At 36.3% G+C, this 23,557-nt stretch overlaps 1 protein-coding gene across 4 annotated transcripts in view; it reads right to left on the bottom strand.

The window, feature by feature from the left end:
• LOC111150650 (centrosomal protein 350) overlaps positions 1-23,557 on the bottom strand; it is a 156,158-nt gene that overhangs the window by 48,243 nt on the left and 84,358 nt on the right. For all 4 annotated transcript variants that reach the window (XM_022508136.1, XM_022508137.1, XM_022508139.1 and 1 more), the window contains exons 22-27: positions 21,142-21,311; positions 17,964-18,160; positions 16,968-17,152; positions 16,385-16,472; positions 8,107-8,253; positions 4,898-5,055 (exon numbers count right to left, since the gene is read on the bottom strand). In XM_022508136.1, the coding sequence (XP_022363844.1) occupies positions 4,898-5,055; positions 8,107-8,253; positions 16,385-16,472; positions 16,968-17,152; positions 17,964-18,160; positions 21,142-21,311 (945 nt within the window). The remainder of the gene's footprint in view (positions 1-4,897; positions 5,056-8,106; positions 8,254-16,384; positions 16,473-16,967; positions 17,153-17,963; positions 18,161-21,141; positions 21,312-23,557) is intronic.

Below are 23,557 nucleotides of genomic sequence, written 5' to 3'. Positions count from 1 at the left end.
AATCCTAACCTAGGAACTAAAGAAAATAAAAATCATTATCAGGTTATTAGGATTTATTCAGCTACCACCCTTAGACTAGAACCTTCTAAGAAATTATAGTTCTAATTTAAGGCAGGAGTGCCTGGATGGCTCAGTCATTAAGCATCCAACTCTTGATCTCCACTAGGTCTTGAGCTCAGGGTCACCAGTTCAAGCCCCATTTTGGGCTCCATACTAGGCATGGAGCCTACTAAAACAAAACAAAACAAACCCCCCCCCAAAAAACCAGGCAAATTTTAATTTAAGGCAACAGTATTTAGTACATTTTTTAAAAAAATTTATTTATTTGACAGAGAGAGAGAGATCACAAGTAGGCAGAGAGGCAGGCAGAGAGAGGGAGAAGCAGGCTCCCTGCTGAGCAGAGAGTCCAATGCAGGGGTCGATCCCAGGACCCTGAGATCACGACCTAAGCCGAAGGCAGAGGCTTAACCGACTGAGCCACCCAGGCGCCCCTACATTTTTTAAAATTCTAACGAAAATGTCTTCTTTAGTGGAACATCAAAAGTGTTCCTCTGCAAATCCTTAACTTTTTAAACTCAAATTAATGAAGATTTTATTTTTACTTATTTTTTTTTAAAGATTTTATTTATTTATTTGAGAGAGAGACAGTGAGAGAGAGCATGAGTGAGGAGAAGGTCAGAGAGAGAAGCAGACTCCCCATGGAACTAGGAGCCCGATGCAGGACTCAATCCTGGGACTCCAGGATCATGACCTGAGCCGAAGGCAATCGTCCAACCAACTGAGCCACCCAGGCGTCCCAAATTAATGAAGATTTTAATACTGACCAGACAATACCACAAATATTGTTAGACAGAGCTATGTCATATAATATCTGTTTAACTTTATGATTATTTAAAACCAAATAAATTAATCTGCTCATTTAGTGGTTTCTAAGCTAACTGGGAATATTTTTAAATATTTAAATTTTAAGTAAATAAAATACTTAAATATTTAAAATGAAAGTGTGAGAAGTTTTGTGACTTCATTTTTCCATGCTAACTTGGTCTGCAATGATCAAACCAAAATATATCTTATGTGTGTGGGATTTTTTTGTTTGTTTGTTTCTTCTTATGCTATAAAGTACTTACTAATTCAAAAGTATATCTAACTCAGAACACTCATCCATCGAAAACCGACTTGAAATATTCTTTTCAGTAAAAATTTCTTCCTCTTCTGAACTTCCTTAGCAATTAACTTATATATACTTCTCTACAGGATTGATATTTTCTCTTTTTTCCACCTAGAGCATAAGCTTTTTAAGAGCGAGGTTTATGTTTGATTCACCTTCGTATCTCTCAGAACCTAATATACTCACACATTTCCCAGTAAATAATTGCTAAGAATAAGTATATATTTAATAATATGGAAGAACAGCTGCTATTCAATAAAAGAGAAAATGCACTGTGTCCTATTTTAACCCTTGAAGATAACTCCACCCTTTCTGTGTTTCATTTGCCCAGTACAATATTTTCTTGAAACAGAACTGGCAAATTAACAGAAAAAGTCAATTGCACAGTGTTTTCTTCATGAATACATGTTTCAGGATTATAAAAAATGCACTTATATTATAAATAATGCCCCTCACCATAACAAATAAAATTCAGATTTCATTTATCAACAGTACCAAAAAGATAGGGCTATTCAGTCTATGGCTTTTGCAAATATATATTCATTATGACTAATCTTTTTCACAACTTAAACTTCTTTTCTTTTAAAGATTTTATTTATTTATTTGACAGAGACACAGCGAGAGAGGGACCACAAGCAGGGGAATGGGAGAGGGAGAAGCGGGCTTCCCACTAAGCAGGGAGCCTGATGCGGGGCTTGATCCCAGGACCCCCGGATCACAACCTGAGCCGAGGGCAGATGCCTAATGACTGAGCGTACCACAGGCGCCCCACAACTTCAATTTCTTTTGCTTTTCACTACAGTGAGAAAAGGAATTTATAGATGTCAGACCAATAAAAAGGTCAGGAAAAGCCACAGATCAGAAATACAAACTTAACAAAGGCATCGCTGTCTCAATGAAACATTAAAAAAGGAAATCTTTCACTGTAGCCAAGAAAAGTTTGATAGTTTCAGAAAAATATTTGTCACAGAATTAGAGTTCAGAGGGTTAACAATAAGCAATAACATATAATGAAAAAGTTCTTCCCCAAAGTTAGCTAACCTTCCTGAGGGAGGACTGCTTTCTGACAGGTGTTTTCTATCAATAAAATAGTAATCTCTTGGAAGACTGCTTTTGCAAATCTGCACAACAAATAATAGTGTCTACTATCAAAGGTTCAAATGATTTTGTTTTTAGGTATCTACTGTAGCAAATGACTATAAAATTAACTCTGTTTACAGACATTTATTTACTGACATTCCAATATAATTGAAGGAAATCTAATTGTGAAGTTTTGGTGACCTGAATGGTATTTAAAAACCAGTTTTCACAATGTTTTGTTCTAGACATTAAAAAGTATCACGTAACAATACTCTAAATTTATAGTGCATCGCTAATTTTGAAAAATACTCCAGTTTATCCTCAAATTTCAGCACCATCATAAAACATTAAAAATAATTCCTTTGCCACTGCTGTCCCCACCCCATCCCAACCCACAGACACAACTGCATTGCTTCAAACAACAAATCAAGTCACTGAATACTTCAAAGCCCATTTCTTTGATAAATTGCTTAAATGGTTCCTGTAGTAGCTGACAAAGGAAGGTAGAACAATAATACAAAAATCCCATGTGTTTAATATTTCAGATTCTGATGGGGCGCCTGGGTGGCTCAATGGGTTAAGCCGCTGCCTTCGGCTCAGGTCATGATCCCAGGTCCTGGGTTCAAGCCCCACATCGGGCTTTCTGCTCAGCAGGGAGCCTGCTTCCTCCTCTCTCTCTGCCTGCCTCTCTGCCTACTTGTGATTTCTCTCTGTCAAATAAATAAATAAAATCTTTAAAAAAAAATATTTCAGATTCTGAGAAAATAATTAATAAAAGTTGGAACAAAATCAATACATGTAAGTCAATTTGTTATTTAGAATTTTTAAAGCTTTAACCAAATCTGAAATAAGCACCACGTAAACTGACTAATCTCATAAACAGATTTAGGATTGGCAGTTTCTTCTACAAATGTGATTAAAATTACCAGGATATTATTCATAAAGACCAGCAATGAAGACCTTACTTGATGAGCAAGGGATCAACAAAGAAATTACCCTTGAAGTGGTCTTTCCTCCAATATTTACCATTCAAAGACATTTGGAGGCATATATAAAATGTCAAGTCAGTTATAAAAAATCACAAGAGATTATTCTGAATTCAAACATCCATGAAGCAAAACAGTGTGCCTATACAGACTATGGGGAAATTTTATCAGGAAAGGAAGAAAGCATCTTTAGTCTACATTTCAATAAACTCCTATATGAAAAAGCCTTATTTAGTTTATCCCATGAAATCACCCAAAAGGAATATTTACATGTTTATAAATATTTGGTTTTACCCCCTTGTATTTATTTTAAAAATTTGTATTTATTCTTTAAAACTTATTTTCATAACCAATTTAGGTATTTTAAAGTCATGAAATGCAATTTAACTAAGCAATGAAGGGCCAATGTATAACACTGTACCTACAGTAAGTAAGGCCTGATTTACAACTGCTTGACTGCTCAGAAACTAATTAAACCGTAAGTTAATGTCACATAAATATAGAGCATTATTAAATATGGTAATGTGTGACAAAGGATATCACACTACAACTGGGGTTCAAACTGTTAACAAAATAAAATAGCAGTCAACAAAAAATTTTAATGGTTTTCTAGGAGCGCCTGGGTGGCTCAGTCATTAAGCGTCTGCCTTCGGCTCAGGTCATGATCCCAGGGTCCTGGGATCAAGCCCCGCATCCAGCTCCCCGTTCAGCAGAAAACCTGCTTTCTCCTACTCCCACTCCCCTGCTAGTTTTCCCTCTCTTGCTGTGTCTCTTTCTGTCAAATAAATAAGTAAAATCTTCAAAAAATTTTTTTTAATTTAAAAAATTTTTTCATTAACATATAATGTATTATTTGCCCCAGGGGTATAGGTTTGTGACTCATCAGGCTTACACATTTCACAGCACTCACCACAGCACATACCCTCACCCCCCCATTTTTTTAATGGGTCTTTCATATTTAAAGAAGGTAATGGTTATAAAGTCAAGGATAGGGTTCACGAGCAGATACTTCACAAGCGTATTCAATAAAATGTATACTCTCCCATAAACGTAACTTTATATGGTCAACATTGACATAAAACTGAGCTACATTTAAGTAGAAGTAGCTTTCTTTAAAGGAGCCTCTAAAATAATAATACTTAGAAATGTTTTAGAAGAATGGTCAGCCACCAAATCATTTAACATCCTAGGAGAATTTCAGTTTTTCTGGTTTCAAATGAGCAATCCACACCTACTTATAGATTAAAACTTCTATTTCACCTAAGATTGAGAGTGGTCAGAGAGCCACAAGATGATATCTCAGGATATACCACTAACTGTTTCCCCAAGTCAGTAGACATATTCTCAGATTTCAGAGACGGTATCAATTTCACACTTACTTTAGCTTTTAATAAAAGAAAGATGGGAACATTGTCTTGGGTATATGTGCCATTACTATGTTGGTTTTTAAAGTAAGAAACCTGACTGTATTAAAGACAAGAAAATTTGTTTTATAATAAGATCTATAGTTAACTGACTTCCAGGTTGATTTAACAATTCTGTTAAAATGCTACTGAATTCATAAAATATTACATTGTATCAGTCTAATCTAATTAAGTACATTAAAAATATTTGTTGCTACAATATTCAACATGAACAGGAGATATTTATTTAAAAAAATTACTTTTCATCCATGCGGCTTCTCATTTTTTTCAATTTCTGCATAATGCTGCTAGTTTCACTGCTGGAAATTGAAATGGGGGAAGGACTACGGGTCTCCAAGTCAGTTGGGCCAGGACTGGTTGCCTTATTATCCTTTGTATCATCATCACTATGAGAGTCCTGCAAATAAAAGAGGGTAAAATTTTATAATTTTACTGGAATTTAAGATCTCAAAATAACTTTAAACATTGTTGTTTCAAAATTAAGTTTATCCTCAAGACCATATTTGTAAAATAGCTGCAATTAAGGAATTACTTAAAAGATAAAGTTATATCACACATTTAAAAATGGCTAAAATACAGATTTTGTTAAATATATATTACATATATTTATATATAATCACAAAGTTATCATTTCTTTTTTTATTTTATTTATTTATTTGAGAGAGCGAGAACACAAGCAGGGTGGGGGGAGCAAAGGGAGCGGGAGAAGCAGACTCCCTGCTGAGCAGGGAGCCTGACTCAGGGCTTGATCCCAGGATGCCAGGATCACCACCCGAGCCAAAGGCAGACACTTAACTGACTGAGCCACCCAGGTGCCCCCTCAAAGTATAATTTGTTTAAAAGACTGAAAAAAATAAAAAAATCTTCTGCTACTAGCAATCTAGTATTTGACTATCCTAATTTCTTTTAAATTGAACCACTCAAAAGGAATATAAACACCATACACACACACACACACACACACACACACACACACACAGATACAAGAATGAAGGGAACACATAAACTTATTTAAATAATACTGAGGGATGGATCTTTTTTCTTTCCGATTCTAATGGGGGAAACAGTATTTTCTCAAGTTAAAAGGTTGAATGAAAACATTCAGAACTATTGGTTTAATTGCCATATTGTTTCTCATGAGCAAAAAATAACATTAAATGCTTAATGTTACTGCTTAACATTAATGCTTGTCTTTCCCACAAATAGTCATTTAGTCTCATAACTTTTCAGGAAGATGAGTAGGGACAATCATGACCATTTTTATTTTGTGAACAATACACATAGCAGAGGTCTTCTCCTTCCCTTTCTGCCTCCTAAATGATTCAATCCTAAAGGCATTAGATGGAACAGAGCAAGGGAGGGGAGGTCTATGCAAAGGCAGAGGTGGACAAGGGGACCAAAAGTGGTGTGTTCCCAATGAAGTGAGATGAAGAGGGCATCTAGTACAGGAGGGTTATTATTCAAGGGGAACAATGAGGATGTCCGCAGGGGAGTGGTTCTACATGGCATGTCACAAGTCCAAACAGAGTGAGGTGGCATTCCCAGAGAGTACAGAAAGGGTAAGGAGAGTACCGAAAAAGGGAAAGGAGATGGCGGAATAGCTTGATTTGGGAATCAGAAACCAGGGGCGGTGAGGATATCCACATGAGGAAAGGGGTGGCAGTGGTTATGGGAGATGGGTTACACAGAAGAATGATCAAATCATTATTTATATTAAGGGAGATGTTAACCAGTTGTCTATCAGAGATGGAAGTTTCAAAAAAGAGAAAACGAGGGGGTAAGGGGATGGGGTAACTGGGTAACAGGTATTAAGGAGGGCACATGATCTGATGAGCACTGGGTATTATACACAACTAGCGAATCACTGAACACTACATAAAAAACTAATGATGTACTATATGTTTGCTAATTGAACTTAATAAAAAAAAGGAGAGAAAACTAGAATGGAACTTATGGTGCTGGACTGGAACTGGAAGGATGGGTATGAACTCATAATATTACATACTGTATGTATATGAAATAAACATACATGCAAAATGAATTTTTTATTACATCTACATAAACATATATATTGTCTACATTTGTTGCTCTTAGGAGGACCAAAACCCTAAGAGTAATGAGCATGCTTAGCACCTGATCTTGGTTTCTGAATAACTCTCCTCCTTAGAGATCAGCTGATTCCAAGTCTGGGGCAGGGAAGGTACGAGATGACCCTGAGATGTCTTTTTGCAGAAAACATGGAAATGCCTCAAAGACTGACGGAGACATGTCAAAAGCACACAAAAACTTGAAAAGGCTCCTAATGGTCTGACTTGGGACAAAGCGAGCACCAAAAAAATGATAGTAACAGATTTAACACTAAATAAAACAGGAATATATAAGTCCATACTAACATAAATAAAAGAATAAGTTTAATGAAGAATAGAAACTTACATATGTAGTCCCAAAATAACTCATGCAAAGTAATTATTATTTACAAAGGGAAAGAAAGTAACTTTATAGTGAAGTCTGACAGTCACCACCTTAATCAACATCATCAGTAATGGGATAAATCAAAATAGGGCACCACCTGATTGAATGCAGTGAGAATATAGTATCATGTCCGTGATACTCCAGCTAAAATGCACAATCTGAACTTAATGATGAGGAAATATCAGACAAATCCAAGTTGACAAACATTCTACAAAATAACTGGCATGTAATCTTCCAAAGTATCAAGATCATGAGAGTCAAGTAACTTTTCCAGACTGAAGGAGACTAGAGAGATATGAGAACTAAATGCAATATGTGATTGTGAACTTACCTTCTGATAAAAGCACATTATTGTGATAACTGGAGAACTGTCACACTCTCAACTCAGGAAGATAGAGTTCTTTGTACAGTGTTGGAAATTTTCTATAAATTTGAGATTGTTTCAAAATTTAAGTTGTATTTTAAAAATCAAGGCAGAAAATGCCAAGATTTATTTAACTATACAACTATCCAGTGTGGATTCTAACACTACACTGACACTTTACAGTATCTCAGAATAGATCCAAATTTTGCTTTTATCTGAATACCTCCTTTGACTCTTATATCATATTAATACTGTATAGCTAAAATTAAATACTAAAAGCAAAAACAGTCTTTCTCATTAATTATCAGGAATATATCTGGATTGACAAGCAAGAACAAGGCTCTCTGTCCCAAATGAGTTTATAAATGGAAAACATTTTTTCAGCTATTATATGAACCATGTGTCCCTTTCAAAACCTGAATATTCTGTGGGAAAAAAAAATAAAAACTCTCACTATACATAAAGGCACATACATAGAACTTTATTCTAGTTCACCTATCAACTATCACAGTCCTGGGATGAACATATCCATCAGATGAGAAAAGTGAGGCAGAATTAGGCATCAGCAAGCAACATGAGGCAGAAAACGAATAGTAATTTTGTGTAATTTACCAATTTATTCTCTCCTGCCGACTTTAACTTCTCCTGTAACTTTATGGTGGTCTGTCGGATCCTTTCTATCTCCTCCTGCTGTTTCAGAATCAGTTGTCTTTCCTTCCGAGCTGCCTTATTGGCTTCTTGAAGACGTTTAATTTCTGCCTAAGATTTAAAGAATTAGGAGAGTGGCTGAGATCTGGAGGATACAAGTTCCAAGGTAGCATTTTAAGAAAGCCCAATCATCACATACATCAAAAAATAAATAAATTAAAGTATTCAAAATAAAATAGTATCGAAAAATTCTGAAGTACTGAAGGAGGAAAAGTCTCATAACCCCAACATGTTAAAATAATTTAACATGATCCCTTAATTTAAATAATTATAATTACAATAGACTGATAATTTTCTATTCCCCTTTAAACTTAAGATACTTCATATTTTTCACATTTTTCCATAGTGCTACTTGGTCTTTACACTTATTTAATAGTTGCATAACAAGTAGTTAATATAACAATTATTACTGGTTAGATGAACAAATCAAAGAGGATAAACCCTATGATGGCCCTTAAAATCACTTAAAGATTGCTTTAAAAAAAGAATGGTCTCCACCAGAAACATTTAAGACTATACTGCACCAAAGTCTCTCCACACAGGGTATTGCTAAGTTTTCTGTCACTTATTAATTAAAAGATGATATACTTCACAGTTAATAATTGTTCAAATTTAAGAGACTGTCCCTTTTTTTCATAAATTTATTTTAATCTGTGTTCCTGTCAATAATGTAAGCTTAATAAAGACAGTAAAAATTAGTGACTTATATTTTAGTCATGTTTGATTTTTGTAAACTATTTGAAAATGCAGAGAAGTGCACAAAAATACCTAATTTCTAAAATCTCATACTAGTACAATAATTGTTAATACTCTGTCATATTTTATCCTAGTTTTTATTTTGTGAAGAAATAAAACATTACAGATAAAACCAGTATGCAATCTCATATCCTCAGAGGTAATCACTACCATGGTATATATCTTTCCAGCACATTCTTTTAAAATTCTTCTACAGTTATTTGTACTTAACCTGCAAAAAACACACTGTTTGGTTTGTATGTTTTTAAGTATTTTATAAATAATATCACACACATATATTTTCAACCTTGCCTTATTTACTGGACATTGCTCTTGACACCTCTCTGTGTTGACTTACATCTAACTGTTGTATAACATTAGAGGCACAGAATATTTCATGTATCCATTACCCCTATGTGTGGATAAAGTTGTTGTTCATTATTCCAAACAATGCTACAATGAACAACCTTATAGTTTTTGTCTTGGCACATGTATGATTTTCTCTAGAGCAGCAGTTCTTGAAGAGCGGACCATGGACACTAGAGGATTCCCAAGGTCCTTACAGGGGATTATCAGAGTCAAATAATCTTTATAATACTAAGACACTAAATTGCCTTCGTTCACTCTCTCATGAGAATACAATGGCATTGTATGCTTTTAAAGAAAATAACTATCTTCCAAAAAAAATTAGTATTTAGATTTTTGCAAATCTATTGTCTGGCTTGATTTTTTGAAACATTATGCATCAGTCATTTGGAAACTGTCAGTTCACTGAGTTATGCAGATCTTTCAAATGTTGCCATATTTCATTATACAGTATAAAAAAAATCACATTCTTTCACATCACCAGAGATCTCAAAAGAAAAGTTCTTTAGCTTTAGGTGTTGGACAGAAATTTTCCAAAATTTTGACTTGAAAGTCTGAATTTTGTCACTGGCAACAAATACTGTTACAGCTGTTTTCTATAAAGTAAGAGGGACAATTTGTTCATTTTTGAGAAAATGACTGTCAAGTATACGAATCTGAATAGTTTGTCTCTGAATAATTCTTTCAAGGAAAAATGATATTCCATGAAAAAAAATGGTTAGGTCAGCTTGCAACTCAACTGCCCAAAGGCCTTTCCTTGAGTTAATCATGGTCCTCTGGTTTTCTGGCCAAAGTGCCTATTTGTGGGCTTCCTATGTCATGCAGAGTATGACAATGAAAGTACTCAAAGGTCAACACTCAGCAAAATTAGTAATTTTTACTACTTATCAAGACATTCTTCAGTGAAACTAGTGCTTTTTTTTTTAAGTTTTTTTTTTTTTTTATTCATTTGACAGATAAGAGATCACAAGTAGGCAGAGAGGCAGGCAGAGAGAGAGGAGGAAGCAGGCTCCCCGCTGAGCAGAGAGCCCGATTCGGGGCTCGATCCCAGGACCCTGGGATCATGACCTGAGCCGAAGGCAGAGGCTTTAACCCACTGAGCCACCCAGGCGCCCCTGAAACTAGTGCTTTTTGTTTGTTTCACTGTGTGTGGCACTGAAAAATATGATGATTACTAGTATAGTTTGGGACCACTGCCCTGATTTGTACTAAGGCACTGGCAGTTGTACCCACCACTGTTTTTGTTTGTTTGTTTGTTTTAATTTTGTTTATTCGTTTGACAGACTGAGATCACAAGTAGGCAGAGAGGCAGGCAGAGAGAGAGGAAAGCAGGCTCCCAGCTGAGCAGAGCCTGATGCGGGACTTGATCCCAGGACCTGAGATCATGACCTGAGCCGAAGGCAGAGGCTTAACCCTCTGAGCCACCCAGGTGCCCCCCCCCCATTGTTTCTGTACCACTTAGTACAAATGTTGAACATGAAAAGGGCAAATTCATAACCCACTATTAGGAAAACAGTTTTGACCTTCGTGACCCCAGAGCTCCACAAAGCACATTTTCAAAAGCTGCTATTAGCTTGGGCCTGAGTTTCTGAACCAAATTAATGTATAAATCCACCCAATCCAAGCCTAGAAAAGAAACTGTTTCACGGCGATTCTTTTTTTTTTTTTTTTAAAGATTTTATTTATTTATTTGACAGAGAGAGAGAGATCACAAGTAGGCAGAGAGAGAGAGAGAGGAGGAAGCAGGCTCCCCGCCAAGCAGAGAGCCTGACGCGGGGCTTGATCCCAGGACCCTGAGACCATGACCTGAGCCGAAGGCAGAGGCTTTAACCCACTGAGCCACCCAGGCGCCCCTTCACGGGGATTCTTGAGGAAAGATATTTGCTTTTCTTTTCAGAAAGCTGTAAGTTTATACAAACTGTTCACTTTAAAACGGTTAGGGGTATACGTGGATTATACTTTAAAACGGTTGTTTTATGTTATGTGAAATTTATTTCAAAAAAACAAAAAAAGAATACGACATAGGAAAATATGTTCTCTCTTGTTTTGGATACAGCTGTGCAAAGACATGTGGCCAAAATGGTTACAGAATCTCACTACTGGTCAAAATAATTCTTATGATACAACTATAGTAAATATCTTAGTACATATATCCTTCCACGCCAGTGATTTTATTTCTGTAGGGTCACTTCCCAGGGGTAGACAGTTAGATCAGAGTGGTTTTTGCACATTTATTTAAAAAAATATTCTGAAGTACTATAGGGGTATCTGGGTGGCTTGGCTGGTCGGGTGGCCAACTCTTGATTTTGGCTCAGGTCATGATCTCAGTGTCCTGGGATCGAGCCCCACATCAGACTCTGCTCAGCAGGGAGCCTCCTTGAGGATTCTCTCTCTCTCTATCCTTACTCCTGTCCCCTCCTCAGCTCACATGCTCATTCACTGTCTCTCTAAAATAAAGAAATAAATCTTTAAAAATAATTTATGAGAATGGTAGCATACTGTACATATTCTTTTGCATCTTGCTTTTCTTCTTTTTTTTTTTTTTAAAGAATTTATTTATTTATTTGACAGACAGAGATCACAAGCAGGCAGAGAGAGACAGGACCCTGGGATCATGACCTGAGCTGAAGGCAGAGGCCTAACCCACTGAGCCACCCAGGCGCCCCTGCATCTTGCTTTTCTACAAAAACCAGTATTACAATTTTTGATAAAGATCTACTGCTGTAACTATTCAACACGATAGTCACAGTTCCATAGCCATTTAAATTAAAAGTAAAATTAAAATTTCAGTTTCTCAGTTGCACTAGCCATGTTTTAAGTATCAAAAACTATATGCGGCTCGTAACTACTGTATTGGAGAGCAAAAATACAGAATGTTAAAAATTTCAGAAATCTCTGTTCAACAGTGCTGATATGTAATGCATTCATTTCCTGCAGTGTTGTACTTGCTTGCAGGAATATGCTTTGTTTTATCTATTCTCTTAATGAAAGGATTAAGCTGTTTCCATTTTCCCCTGTGTATGTGTGAGAACTTCTCAACTATATACAAAGACACAGAACTGCGGACTCAGACTGTATGTGTTGTCAACATGACTAGATACAGTCAAACTGCTCCAAAGTGGTTACACCAGTCACCACTCCTACAGGTACACAGACCTTAGGTGACAAAACTGGAGACTTAAAAGGCTTCCAACTCAGTCTCCCCTTCAAACCATTTGCCTGTTCTTAAGCAGCACAGACAGAAGGCTAAGGAGCTACATACCAGAAACCTCTCAGCAGCAAAGGAGATATCCCCACAGTCTTTCATGCTGGTTTACCTGGCTTTCAACTGAAATTCCTGGAAGATTACAACCTAGGGTTGATGAGAAGCAGGAGGAGACTGAGGCCTACCAACTCTGCAACCCAATACTAATCCAGCTTAGTTCCTTAATGGATTTAAGTGAACCGCTGAGCACTCTTAACAGCACAGCAGAAGAAAAAACAAGTTCTCTCTGGGGGGAGATAACATCATCTGGAGCCTCTGCAGTTATTTATACAGTAGCCAGCATTTAATAAAAAATTACTCTTAAGAGATTCTTTTTTCTTTTTTAAAAGATTTTATTTATTTATTTGACAGAGATCACAAACAGGTAGAGAGGCAGGCAGAGAGAGAGAGGGGAAGCAGGCTCCATGATGAGCAGAGAGTCTGATGTGGGGCTCAATCCCAGGACCCTGGGATTATGACCTGAGCCAAAGACAGAGGTTTTAACCCATTGAGCCACCCAGGCGCCCACTCTTAAGAGATTCTTAATAATAGAGAACAAACTGAGGGCTGATGGAGGGAGGTGGGTGGGGGCGGGCTAGATGGGTGATAGCTATGAAAAGGGTACTTGTGCTGAGCATTGGGTGTTGTTATACGTAAGTGATGAATCACTTTCCTCCTGAAACCAATACTGCACTGGATGCTACTAACTAGAATTTAAATTTAAAAAATGAAGAAAAAAACTATTAGACATGCAAAGAAAAAGAATCATATGATAACAGAAAATAGGAGCAAACACACAGATGTCCAAATATCTAGTTACCAGACAAGAAAGCTGAAATGACTATGAATAATGTGATCAAAAATATGGGAAAAAACAGAGGGGCATGTGGGTGGCTCAGTGGATTAAAGCCTCTGCCTTTGGCTCAGGTCATGAACCCAGGGTCCTGGGATTGAGCCCCACATCAGACTCTCTGCTCAGCATGGAGCCTGCTTCCCCCTCTCTCTCTGCCTGCCTCTCTGCCTGCTTGTGATCTCTTTCTGTCAAATAAATAAATAAAAATCTAAAAAAAAAAACAAAAACAAAACACCAGAACAGAAATACTGAAGAAAAGGTAAACAGAGAATTAAAATCTATAAAAAAGATGGAGTGCCTAGGTGGCTCAGTCAGTTAACTGTGCAGACACTTGGTTTTGGCTCAGGTCAGATCCTGAGATCAAGCTCTGCATTGGGCTCCACGCTCAGTGCAGTCTGCTCAAGATTCTCTCTCTTCGTCTCCCTCTGCCCCTCCCCCCAACTCTTGCACTCTCTAAAAATAAAATCTTTTAAAAAGCTATCAAAAAGAAGAAAAGAGATATTATAGAACAAAAGAAAAACACATTAAGAACTCATTGGATGACTAACAAGACACATGACAGAGCAGAATATACAACTAATGAATTTGAAAACAGATCAACAGAAACTCTCTAAATTGAGAGCATGCGGGGGTTTTGTTTGTTTGTTTCTAGAGAGTGATATAAAACCAAAACAGAGCAGAAGAGAAATACAGTAAATGGTCAGAAGGTCTAACATATCTCTACTTGGAGTTTCTGAAGAAAAGCAGAGAGAGAGTGAGGCAAAACACATGAAAAGATTATTTTCAAAAACTTAAATACAACAAACAACAAATTCAAGATGCTTAGTAAATCCTAACAGTATGAGTAGGAAAAGAAATCACACCTAAGCACATCTGAAAAAAATCTACAAATTTTTAAAAATCATAAAACAGCCTTCAAAAAATTAAGACAACTGACCTCTCCATAAAAACACTGGAAACTAGTAGACAATAGAAAATATCTTTTAAAATGCTGAAAGAAAATAATTCTATGCCTAATAAAAATATCTTTCAAGGGACACCTGGGTGGCTTAGCTGGTTAAGCCTCTGCCTTCAGGTCAGGTCATGATCTCAGGGTCCTGGGATCGAGCCCTGTATAGAGCTCTCTGCTCAGCAGGGAGCCTGCTTCCCCCTCTCTCTCTGCCTGCCTCTCTACTTGTGGTCTCTCTAATACATAAATAAAATCTTTTTAAAAAATCTTTCAAAAATGAAGGTAAAACAAGTAAACTTTCAAAATAACAAAAACTAAATGGGCTATCAGCAGTCATGCAGTAAAATAGATTCATCAAAATCCAAAGGTTTGTTCTTCAAAGCACATTATCAAGAAAAGTGAAAACATGGGGTGCCTGGGTGGCTCTGTGAGGTAAGCATGGGACTCTTAATTTTGGCTCAGGTCATGATATCAAGATCATGAGATCAAGCCCCATATTGGGCTCCACAACTGACACAGAGCCTGTTTAAGATTCTACCTCCCCTCTCCACTCCCATCCCCTCACCAGCCCCTCTTTGCTCACTCTCTCTTTAAATAAATAAATAAATAAGAAAGTGAAAACACAACCACACAGAATGAGAGAAAATACTGGTAAATCTAGCTTTTAGTCTACTTTACAAACAGAAAGCTATTGTAATGTAAAAAGTTACTTATTTTAACTAAGAAATTTTTAAGTTATTTTGAAACCAATTTTCCTGGATAAAAAAGATACAACTTCTTTGAAAAAATTCCAAATTTCTATTTTATTTTTTAAAAATTATTATGAGAGAGTGAGAGAGGAGAGGGAAGGGCAGAGGTCAAGGGAGAGAATCACGAGCAAACTCTGCACTGCACGTTGAGTGGAGCCAAATGCGGGGCTGGATCTCACATCCCTGAGATCATGAACTGAGCCAAAATCGAGAGTCAGATGTTTGATCAACTGAACCACCCAGGTGCCCCCAAAATTCCAAATTTTTAAAGTTCATACAATCAGTGATGTTTCCTTGGGGTGAACGTATATTAAAACAAAACAAAACTACTTGAGCAATAATCCAATCTATAACTTAAATGATTATATTCCCACAGATCATCCAACATAGGGTCAGTAGCTTGCATGAGATCAATAAAGGAAAAGAAAACTAGAATCCACTGAATACTTACTAGGCACTGTGAAAACATTTTACACGTTACCTCATTTTAATCCTCATAACCACCATATGAAGTATTATCTTACTCCTACAGGTGAGGAAATTAAGTCTCAGAGAGTTACTTAAACTTGACCATTATATTACACAGCTGTAAGTGACAAAGCTAGAATTTAGATAACAGCTAACATTCATTGAGCATTTACCACCGTGCCAAAATCTACTGTAAATTTATTATATGTATTAACTAATTTATTCTTTCCAAAGATCCGACAAAGTATGTTATCATTATTATCCTTGGTTTAGAGAGAAACTGAGGCACAGAGAAATCAGGTAACTTGTCCAAGATTATGAAAATAATAATTGGTAGATTTAGGATTTTAACCCTGGCAATCTGATTCTGGAGCTTGAATTCTTAACCACTAAACCATGTTACCTCTCCCAGATTCCAACCTGAGGTGTTTGAGTTCACTCAGCCAAAATATTCATCAATTTGTAATGAGTATGTCCTAAAAATCTATTTGGGAAAAATACTGACTAAAAAATTAATCCAAAGAGACTCATTTACAAATAACTTAGTTTTTAAATATGCATTTCACACTATTTAACAAAGGAAGGCAGGTTCAACTCTACATTATATTAAGTTAGTAGTGACACAAATTAGAAATATAGCAGACTACCAAGAAAGCAATCTCTGTAACTACTGTAGTATAGGCAAAGACAGTGGCAAATATCACATAAATCACACTTAAGGTGATAATAAGAAAAAGAGGTCAGGCAAAATAATAGATTCCACCATCTAACTTGCCTTAGGAGAAATTCTCTTAAAGACTGTTTTTCTTCTAACATACCTTCTCTTGCTGCAACCTTAAAAGCAAACCACGCTGTTTCTTCCGAAGTGGGGGCATTTTATCATCTTCTCCTTTGTCTCGTAGATGTCTGCAAATATTTCACATTGAGACAGAGTTGATTAAATTTCTATTATAATGTCAAGAATTCTCTACCACTGAAAAGTCTCTGAAACAATTTAACATTTTCAAACATGGAAAACATGCAGCAAAGCCTACCCCATCAAATATTTTATTGCACATATAATATATGCAAACTCTAGACTGTGTCCTTTGAAGATACAATTGCTTTGAGAAATTTACAACACGGTAAAGGAATTAAGTATAAATAGTAATATGAGAGTCAGGTGATAAAAAAGAAATGCAAAGAGAATGTTATGAGAAGGAGGTCTGAACAGCAACAGGATTCAAAGACGACTGCCATATTTCTAGGTTAAGAAACTGGACTGGTGAAAAAAAAAAAAAAGAAACGGGATTGGTCAAATTAAATTAAATGAAGAAACAAAAACAGATTTAAAGACAAAGCATTTCCTTGGATAGAAGAAGAAATTGGAAAGCGAAAACTATGTTCACTGAAACAACTTACTTTTTCTGATGCTCTAGCCAGGCTAATTCAGCCTTAGTTTTCTCCTTCAAGGCCTTCTCACGGAGACGCAAGAGTGAAGACTGGTGAGCCGCCCTCATTTCCTCTTCTTTCATATACTGTCGAACCATCTCCATAGTAAATTTAGAAAAACTATCTTGTCCTCCTGAGAATGGCATGCTCAGCTCCTAAAGTGGAGATTGTATTTCAAGTTTATCATTACCTAAGCCTTTGGAACTTAAAATTAATTTTGTTAAAAGAGGCATGTGGGCGCCTGGGTGGCTCAGTGGGTTAAGCCTCTGCCTTCGGCTCAGGTCATGATCTCAGGGTCCTGGGATCGAGGCCCGCATCGGGCTCTCTGCTCAGCGGGGAGCCTGCTTTCTCCTCTCTCTCTCTATGCCTGCCTCTCTGCATACTTGTGATCTCTTTCTCTCTGTTTCAAATAAATAAATAAAATCTTTAAAAAAAAAAAAAAAAAGAGGCATGTACTTATAAAATATATGTATAAAAAAAGGATGCTGACCATGTCAGAGAACTCACTTCAAAAAAGGCACGAGAGGGAGTAACACTCATCAGCTAATTTATTCAGCCAATGAAGTTTTAACAAACAACTACATAAGCCAGGTATTGTCCCAGGGGTATAAAGTTGGGTAAGAACTGTCCCTGTTGTCCAGAAGGCTAACAATTTAGCAAGGTGATATGGACTTTTAAAATGGAATAAAATGTAAGAGTGAAGCAAATGAAACATTAGAGACATAACACTGGCTCTAATCCTGAAAGGCCTTCTCCATTACTCCAAGGAGTAAGTCTATGTTGTACTTTGTAAAGGAAGCAAAGCCAGATTCTATAGCAAAAATTAGTATAGCTATAAAATTGCTATCTTAGGAAAATCATTCTGGTAGATGACACCTGAGTTCAAGCACAAAACGTATGGTCCTATTTTTGAGAGAACATATCCACAGCTCTTTATGAAGTAATCACAAGTAAACTGAAGCACACCTTGGCAGAAGACAGTGTTGTCTTTTCTGGAGAGGTTTCATCATCAGAGTCATCATGATGGCCTCTCTTCTTTTCCATGTTAAACCTGCGATGACTCTCAGAAGGTAGTAAAGATCGAAATGATTTTTCTTCTATTTCGTCTTCTGTCATAGATTCATCGAATTTCAGGGAATATTCTGTTGCAACAGAAGTAGAATCTAAAAGAATTTGGAACAAGTAGATTTTATCATTGTAATGGTTTTCAGTAAGTATTCATTAATAGCCCTTGCTGTCTCTGTTATGGGACAATCTAATAAATTCAGGGAATTGATGGCTAACAATTAATAGGCATGGCAATAAAAATTCACTGAACTATCCAAAAATATGAGTACAAGATACATGGTAAAAGTGTAATACACTATATATAAATAGCTCTAACAAACCAATTAGAAAACTAATAATCCTATAGAAAAATGAGAAATAGTCATGATCAAATGCATCACAAAGAGAATATGAATGGTCAAAATAAAGTAAAAAAAAAAGTTTAACATTATTAGCAAAGAAATGCATATTAAAATTTTTTTAGAATTCATCAATACCATGGTAATTTAAAACATGATGGCTCTTGTGTGCCTCTGACATACACTCCTCACCTCCAATCCTTTTCTTATTTGGTCAGCCTTACCTTCCAGTACTATAAGACATTCCAGGTTCATTTTGTATTTTCCCTGTCCAGTCCTAGAATCAGTCATTTCTCCAAAGAGCTCTCATCTAATTTCTTTCATTAGAGAGTATTTAGAAACCACAATTATGGATACTGGTTATTCTTTTTTTTTTTTTTTTTAAGATTTTATTTATTTATTTGAGAGAGAAAGACCAGAGTGAGAGAGAGAGCATGAGCAAGGTGTGGAGGGTCAGAGGGAGAAGGAAAAGCAGGCTCTCAGCCAAGGAGGGAGCCTGATGCAGGGCTTGATCCTAGGACCCTGGGATCATGGCCTGAGCCAAAGGCAGATACTTAACCGACTGAGCCACGCAGGCACCCTGGCACTGGGTCACTCTTGTTACTACTAGAGCATCATGGTTTCTTCCCTCTGTCAGTGGCCAGAGCTAGATGAAGTATACATGTATACTAACCAATGTACAAACACACACACACAGTAGTTCCTGTATCCATCCATCCATCCAAAGATGGATTCAGACTGATGTCACTGACTCTAAACCAGCACCACAGGGTTCATTCCAGTCTTCCTTTCTTGTGTATCTAATATCCTTCTCCACCGAGAAACCTGGCTCTTACCAAACAACATCAATTTACTTATTTGTTCAACCCCAATACATACGTAAGAACTGTTTACCTGTACCCCTGTGAAAAGTTCATTTACCAATTAGAATACACTGTTTAATAAAAGAAATCAGACTTAAAAAAACACATACTGTATGATTCCAGTTACATTATTTTCGAATAGGCAAAGTGAAAGTCCAAGTACAGAAAGCCCATCAGGGGATGCTTGGGGCTGTCCTGAGGGAGGGCAGTTGAATGCAAAGGGTCATGGGAAAATGTGGGGGGTAATATATCCTAAATCTTGAGTCTGACTGTGTACACTATGTAGCCTTTTGCAGCTTGCTTCTTTTGCTTAGTAAAATTCACTTAAAATTCATCTGTTACGTTGCATGAATCAATAGCTTGTTCCTTTTAATCACTGAATAGTATTCCACTGTACAGATGAACCAGTTTGCTTATCCATTGCTTCTAGTTGTTAGCAATAATGAAAAATGGTGCTATGAACATTAGTGTATGGGCTTTTGTGAGGATCTATGTTTTCAATTCGTTTGCCTAGGCATGTGATTGATGGATTATTATAAGACACTGAAAATGTCTTACAAAGCAGCTGTACCATTTTGCATTCTCATCAGCAACGAATTCAAGTTCCCATTGCTCTGCATCTTTACCGCCACCACTTTGTTGTCAGCTTTTTGGATTTTAGCCATTCTAACAGGTATGTTGTAGTATATCATTGTGATTTTAATCTTCATTTCCCTAACACATGATATTGAACACCTTTCCTAAATCTACTTGCCATGTGCATAGTTCCTTTAATGAAGTGTCTGTTCAGATCTTATGCACATTTTTAAATAGGGTTGATGATTTTCTTGTTATAATTCTGGATATAAGTCCTTATGTGATTTACAAATATTTCTAACAGTCTCTGGATTCTCTTTTCAACTCTCTTAACAGTGTTTTTCACAGAGCAGTTTTTTAATTTAAACAAGCATAGCTTATCAATTTTTCTTTTTCAGAGATTGTAGTTCCAGTGTTGTGTTCTAAGAAGTCACTGCTAAACAAAAGATGAGTTGGCTTTTCTTCTACATACAGGTTTTTAAAATGGTGTCGTTTCTTTGGCTCTTGGTTGTCCTGTGGACTTTAGTTGCCTTAGCTCTCCAGACCCCTAACTTCACTTCTTCCACGAGAGAAGACTACTGGGCTCCACGGCACACAGCCTAGAGACTGCCTTCAGGAAGTAAGCTGGAACAGTCATAGTGCACCTCATCTGCTTTTCATCTCTCATGAATCAACAGCATTCACTGCCTGATGTTCAATGTCTTAAAAATAGTTATTTCATATGTTTTGTCTGATATTTGTTTTAGGAGGGAGGGTAAATCTGGTCCTGTTCCTCCATTGTGGTCAGAAGTAGAAGTTCAAGTAATTTAATTTTATATTGTTTAAAGAAGTGAAATATATCAAAAAGTCATAGCTTTCAGATTAGTCACTTGACAGTGATAAATCTGCAGTTATTGGAGCCAGGCACCATGACAAACAGCTTGAGAACAACATTAAGTCACGGATGGTTACTATCCTGAGACTCAAAGACACTTTCAATAAATTTGTCTTCACTATTTTAATTACAAGCACTATTATTAAGATAAAATTTTACAGAGATTAAATTCATCCTGTAGGAGAAAATTAACAGATAATTTCTTTGTTTTCCTGTATCCTTCATTTCTCTCATTATGTGGAAGTTGTCATCATGAAGTCATTATAGCTTTGAAATAGTTTCACCTAGATACACTTAATATCAGATTCAAATACATAAACACACACACACTACCATGGTCTAACTAGCTCAGTGACAAATATCTCAAAGGGTTCTGGAAGCCTCCCCAAATAAGTAACTATACATACACATGCAAGAAACATTACCTTTCTCATCAGGAAGAGACGGCACACTGTCACTTCGCAGAGAATCATCTACAGCAGTCTGAACCTGTTCATCAATAGAACTCTCCATCTTTTCACCATGAAGTTTCCTCTCATTTTCCTTAGAAGATGGAACTGAAGGGCTTTCTTGACGGCTGCTACCACTACTACTTCTGTTTATAGATATTATAGAAACAAACAAAAAAAAGTGATAAGGTTCGGAAATTCAAAGTAAATTTATTTGGCAAGGGGAATGTGCTTCATGATCAAGATATGAAATGATGAAAAGTAACATAAAACATAAAATGCAAAGTGGACAGAGATCTGAGAAGAAACTGTTGTAGAAAAGAGAATGGCTTCACTCTTAAATAGTCATGAAAAGCAAGCACTAATCCCAGGCTATCACTTCCCCTTTTCCTTTCATTTTAAAATCAAAATCAAGGAAAAGGGGCCTCTATTTGGCTGTTTGAACTTCCTTACTTTTCATCAACATCACAATTAATCACAATCAGCTTAATTCCAACTACTCTACTATAATCCTTCTTTCAAACTCAACCTACACTTGAAATCCCAAATCCAATGGATAATTTTTCTGCAATATTATATGGTCTTAATCTCTACCTCCTTTTTTAAAAGCTCCACTAGCTTTATAAAGCAAATGTAGTAAAATGTTAATATCAGTATGATGTGGATAAAAAATATTTAGGAACCTGTATTATTCTTGCAATATTTTTGTAAGCTTGAAATTATATAAAAATTAAATGTTAAGAAAAAGACTTTTCTTTCTTACACCCCTTTCTACCCTCACCAGCTTTTCTACCTCCTGAAACAGTTTTTCTGTTTCTTTCATGTCCTTTGAATTTTCCTGGCTTTCCTTAAAACGATGGTGATTCCCAGAGTTTTGTTGTTGGTCCCATTCTCTTTTTTGCTACATACTGTCCCTTGGCAATCTTATGCATCTCTGTAATTTCAACTACTATCATTCAGATTGAGCCTTAAATCTGTATCAACTAGTTCTGCCTTCCCCTGACTTTAGTTAGCCTCAAATTTCCAAATGCTTAGTGAATTTGTTTTCTTTTTTTCTTTTTTTTTATTGTGTTCAGTTAGCCAACATATAGTACACCATTAGTTTTCAATACAGTATTCAACGATTCATTAGTTGTATATAAGGTCAGTGTTTTCCTTCCTCCCCCTTTGCTTTCCTTAGTTTATTCATTCATTTAAATATACACAGAAAGAGAGAGAGCCAATTACAAGCCATGTCTTAAGATCCTCTCCATAAGCTATGTCCTCTTCTGAAATGCCTTTCCTTCCCTGCCTACCTATTTAAGACTGTTCTGCCTCCCTGATTTAAGACTCAGTTCAAGTATCATTTCTGTAAAGTGCTCAATTACTCTACTTAGCAATTATATGCCAATCATTCACTCAGTAAACATGCAGTAAACTGCCTATTGCATGCTAGGTATTTTGCTAAGTTCTGGGGACAGCAGTATAGTATGGTCCTCACTAGGATGGCTATAGTAAAAAAGAGAGACAATAACAAATGTTGGTGAGGATGTAAAAAAAAATTAAATTTTTAGTAGGAATGTGAAATGGAGCAGCTATTTCCAAAAAGTTAAACAGAGTTATTTTATGACCCAGCAATCTCTCTTCTAAGTGTATACCCAAAAGAAATGAAAATGTATGTCCACACAAAAACTTGTATATACAGGTATGTAGCAGCACTATTCATAATAGTAAAAAAATAGAAGCAATCCAATGTCAATCAACTGATGGTAAATAAAATGTGGAATATCCATACAAGAGAATATTATTTGGCCATATAAAGGAATAATATACTAATATGTGATAGATAAACCTTAAAAACATTATACTAAGTCAAAGAACCAGTCACAAAGGACCACACATTGTATGATGCCATTTATATGAAATGTCCAAAAGAGACAAATCCACAGAGAACAGATATACAAGGTAGATTAGTGGTTGCGAGAAGCTGGAGAAGAGAGAGCAAAAGAAATGACTAATGGGTATGGGCCTTCTTTTTGGGGTGATGAAAATGAAGACCTTAAAGAATTTCTAGTGTACTCCATAACTGACAAGTAAAGTAACAAGAGACAGAAGGTGGTAAAGGCTCAAACAGTTATATATGGAGTGCTATGGGAGAACGCAGAAGGGATATCTAAAGCAGACTAAGGGTAACACTGACTCGTGGAGGGGAGTAAAAGTAAATTAAATGAAATAGAGGGGGGAAGTTCTAGAAAGAAGGTATATCTTAGAGAAGTCCATGATGGCAAAGGAGTAAGAGACCTTAGTTTTGTCTGGTCCCAGGAATTCAGGTAGGTAGCTATTAAATCATTCTGAATACCTGCGAATTCAACTGAAGATCTAAGAAAAGAACAGCTACAAGTCCACAAACAGA

The sequence above is a fragment of the Enhydra lutris genome, unplaced genomic scaffold (assembly GCF_002288905.1).
Source record: "Enhydra lutris kenyoni isolate GAN:26980312 unplaced genomic scaffold, ASM228890v2 scaffoldscaffold24, whole genome shotgun sequence".
Classification (NCBI taxonomy): Eukaryota; Metazoa; Chordata; class Mammalia; order Carnivora; family Mustelidae; genus Enhydra; species Enhydra lutris.
Note: the sequence above shows the minus strand (reverse complement) of the source record. Positions and strands in the feature narration are given on the sequence as shown.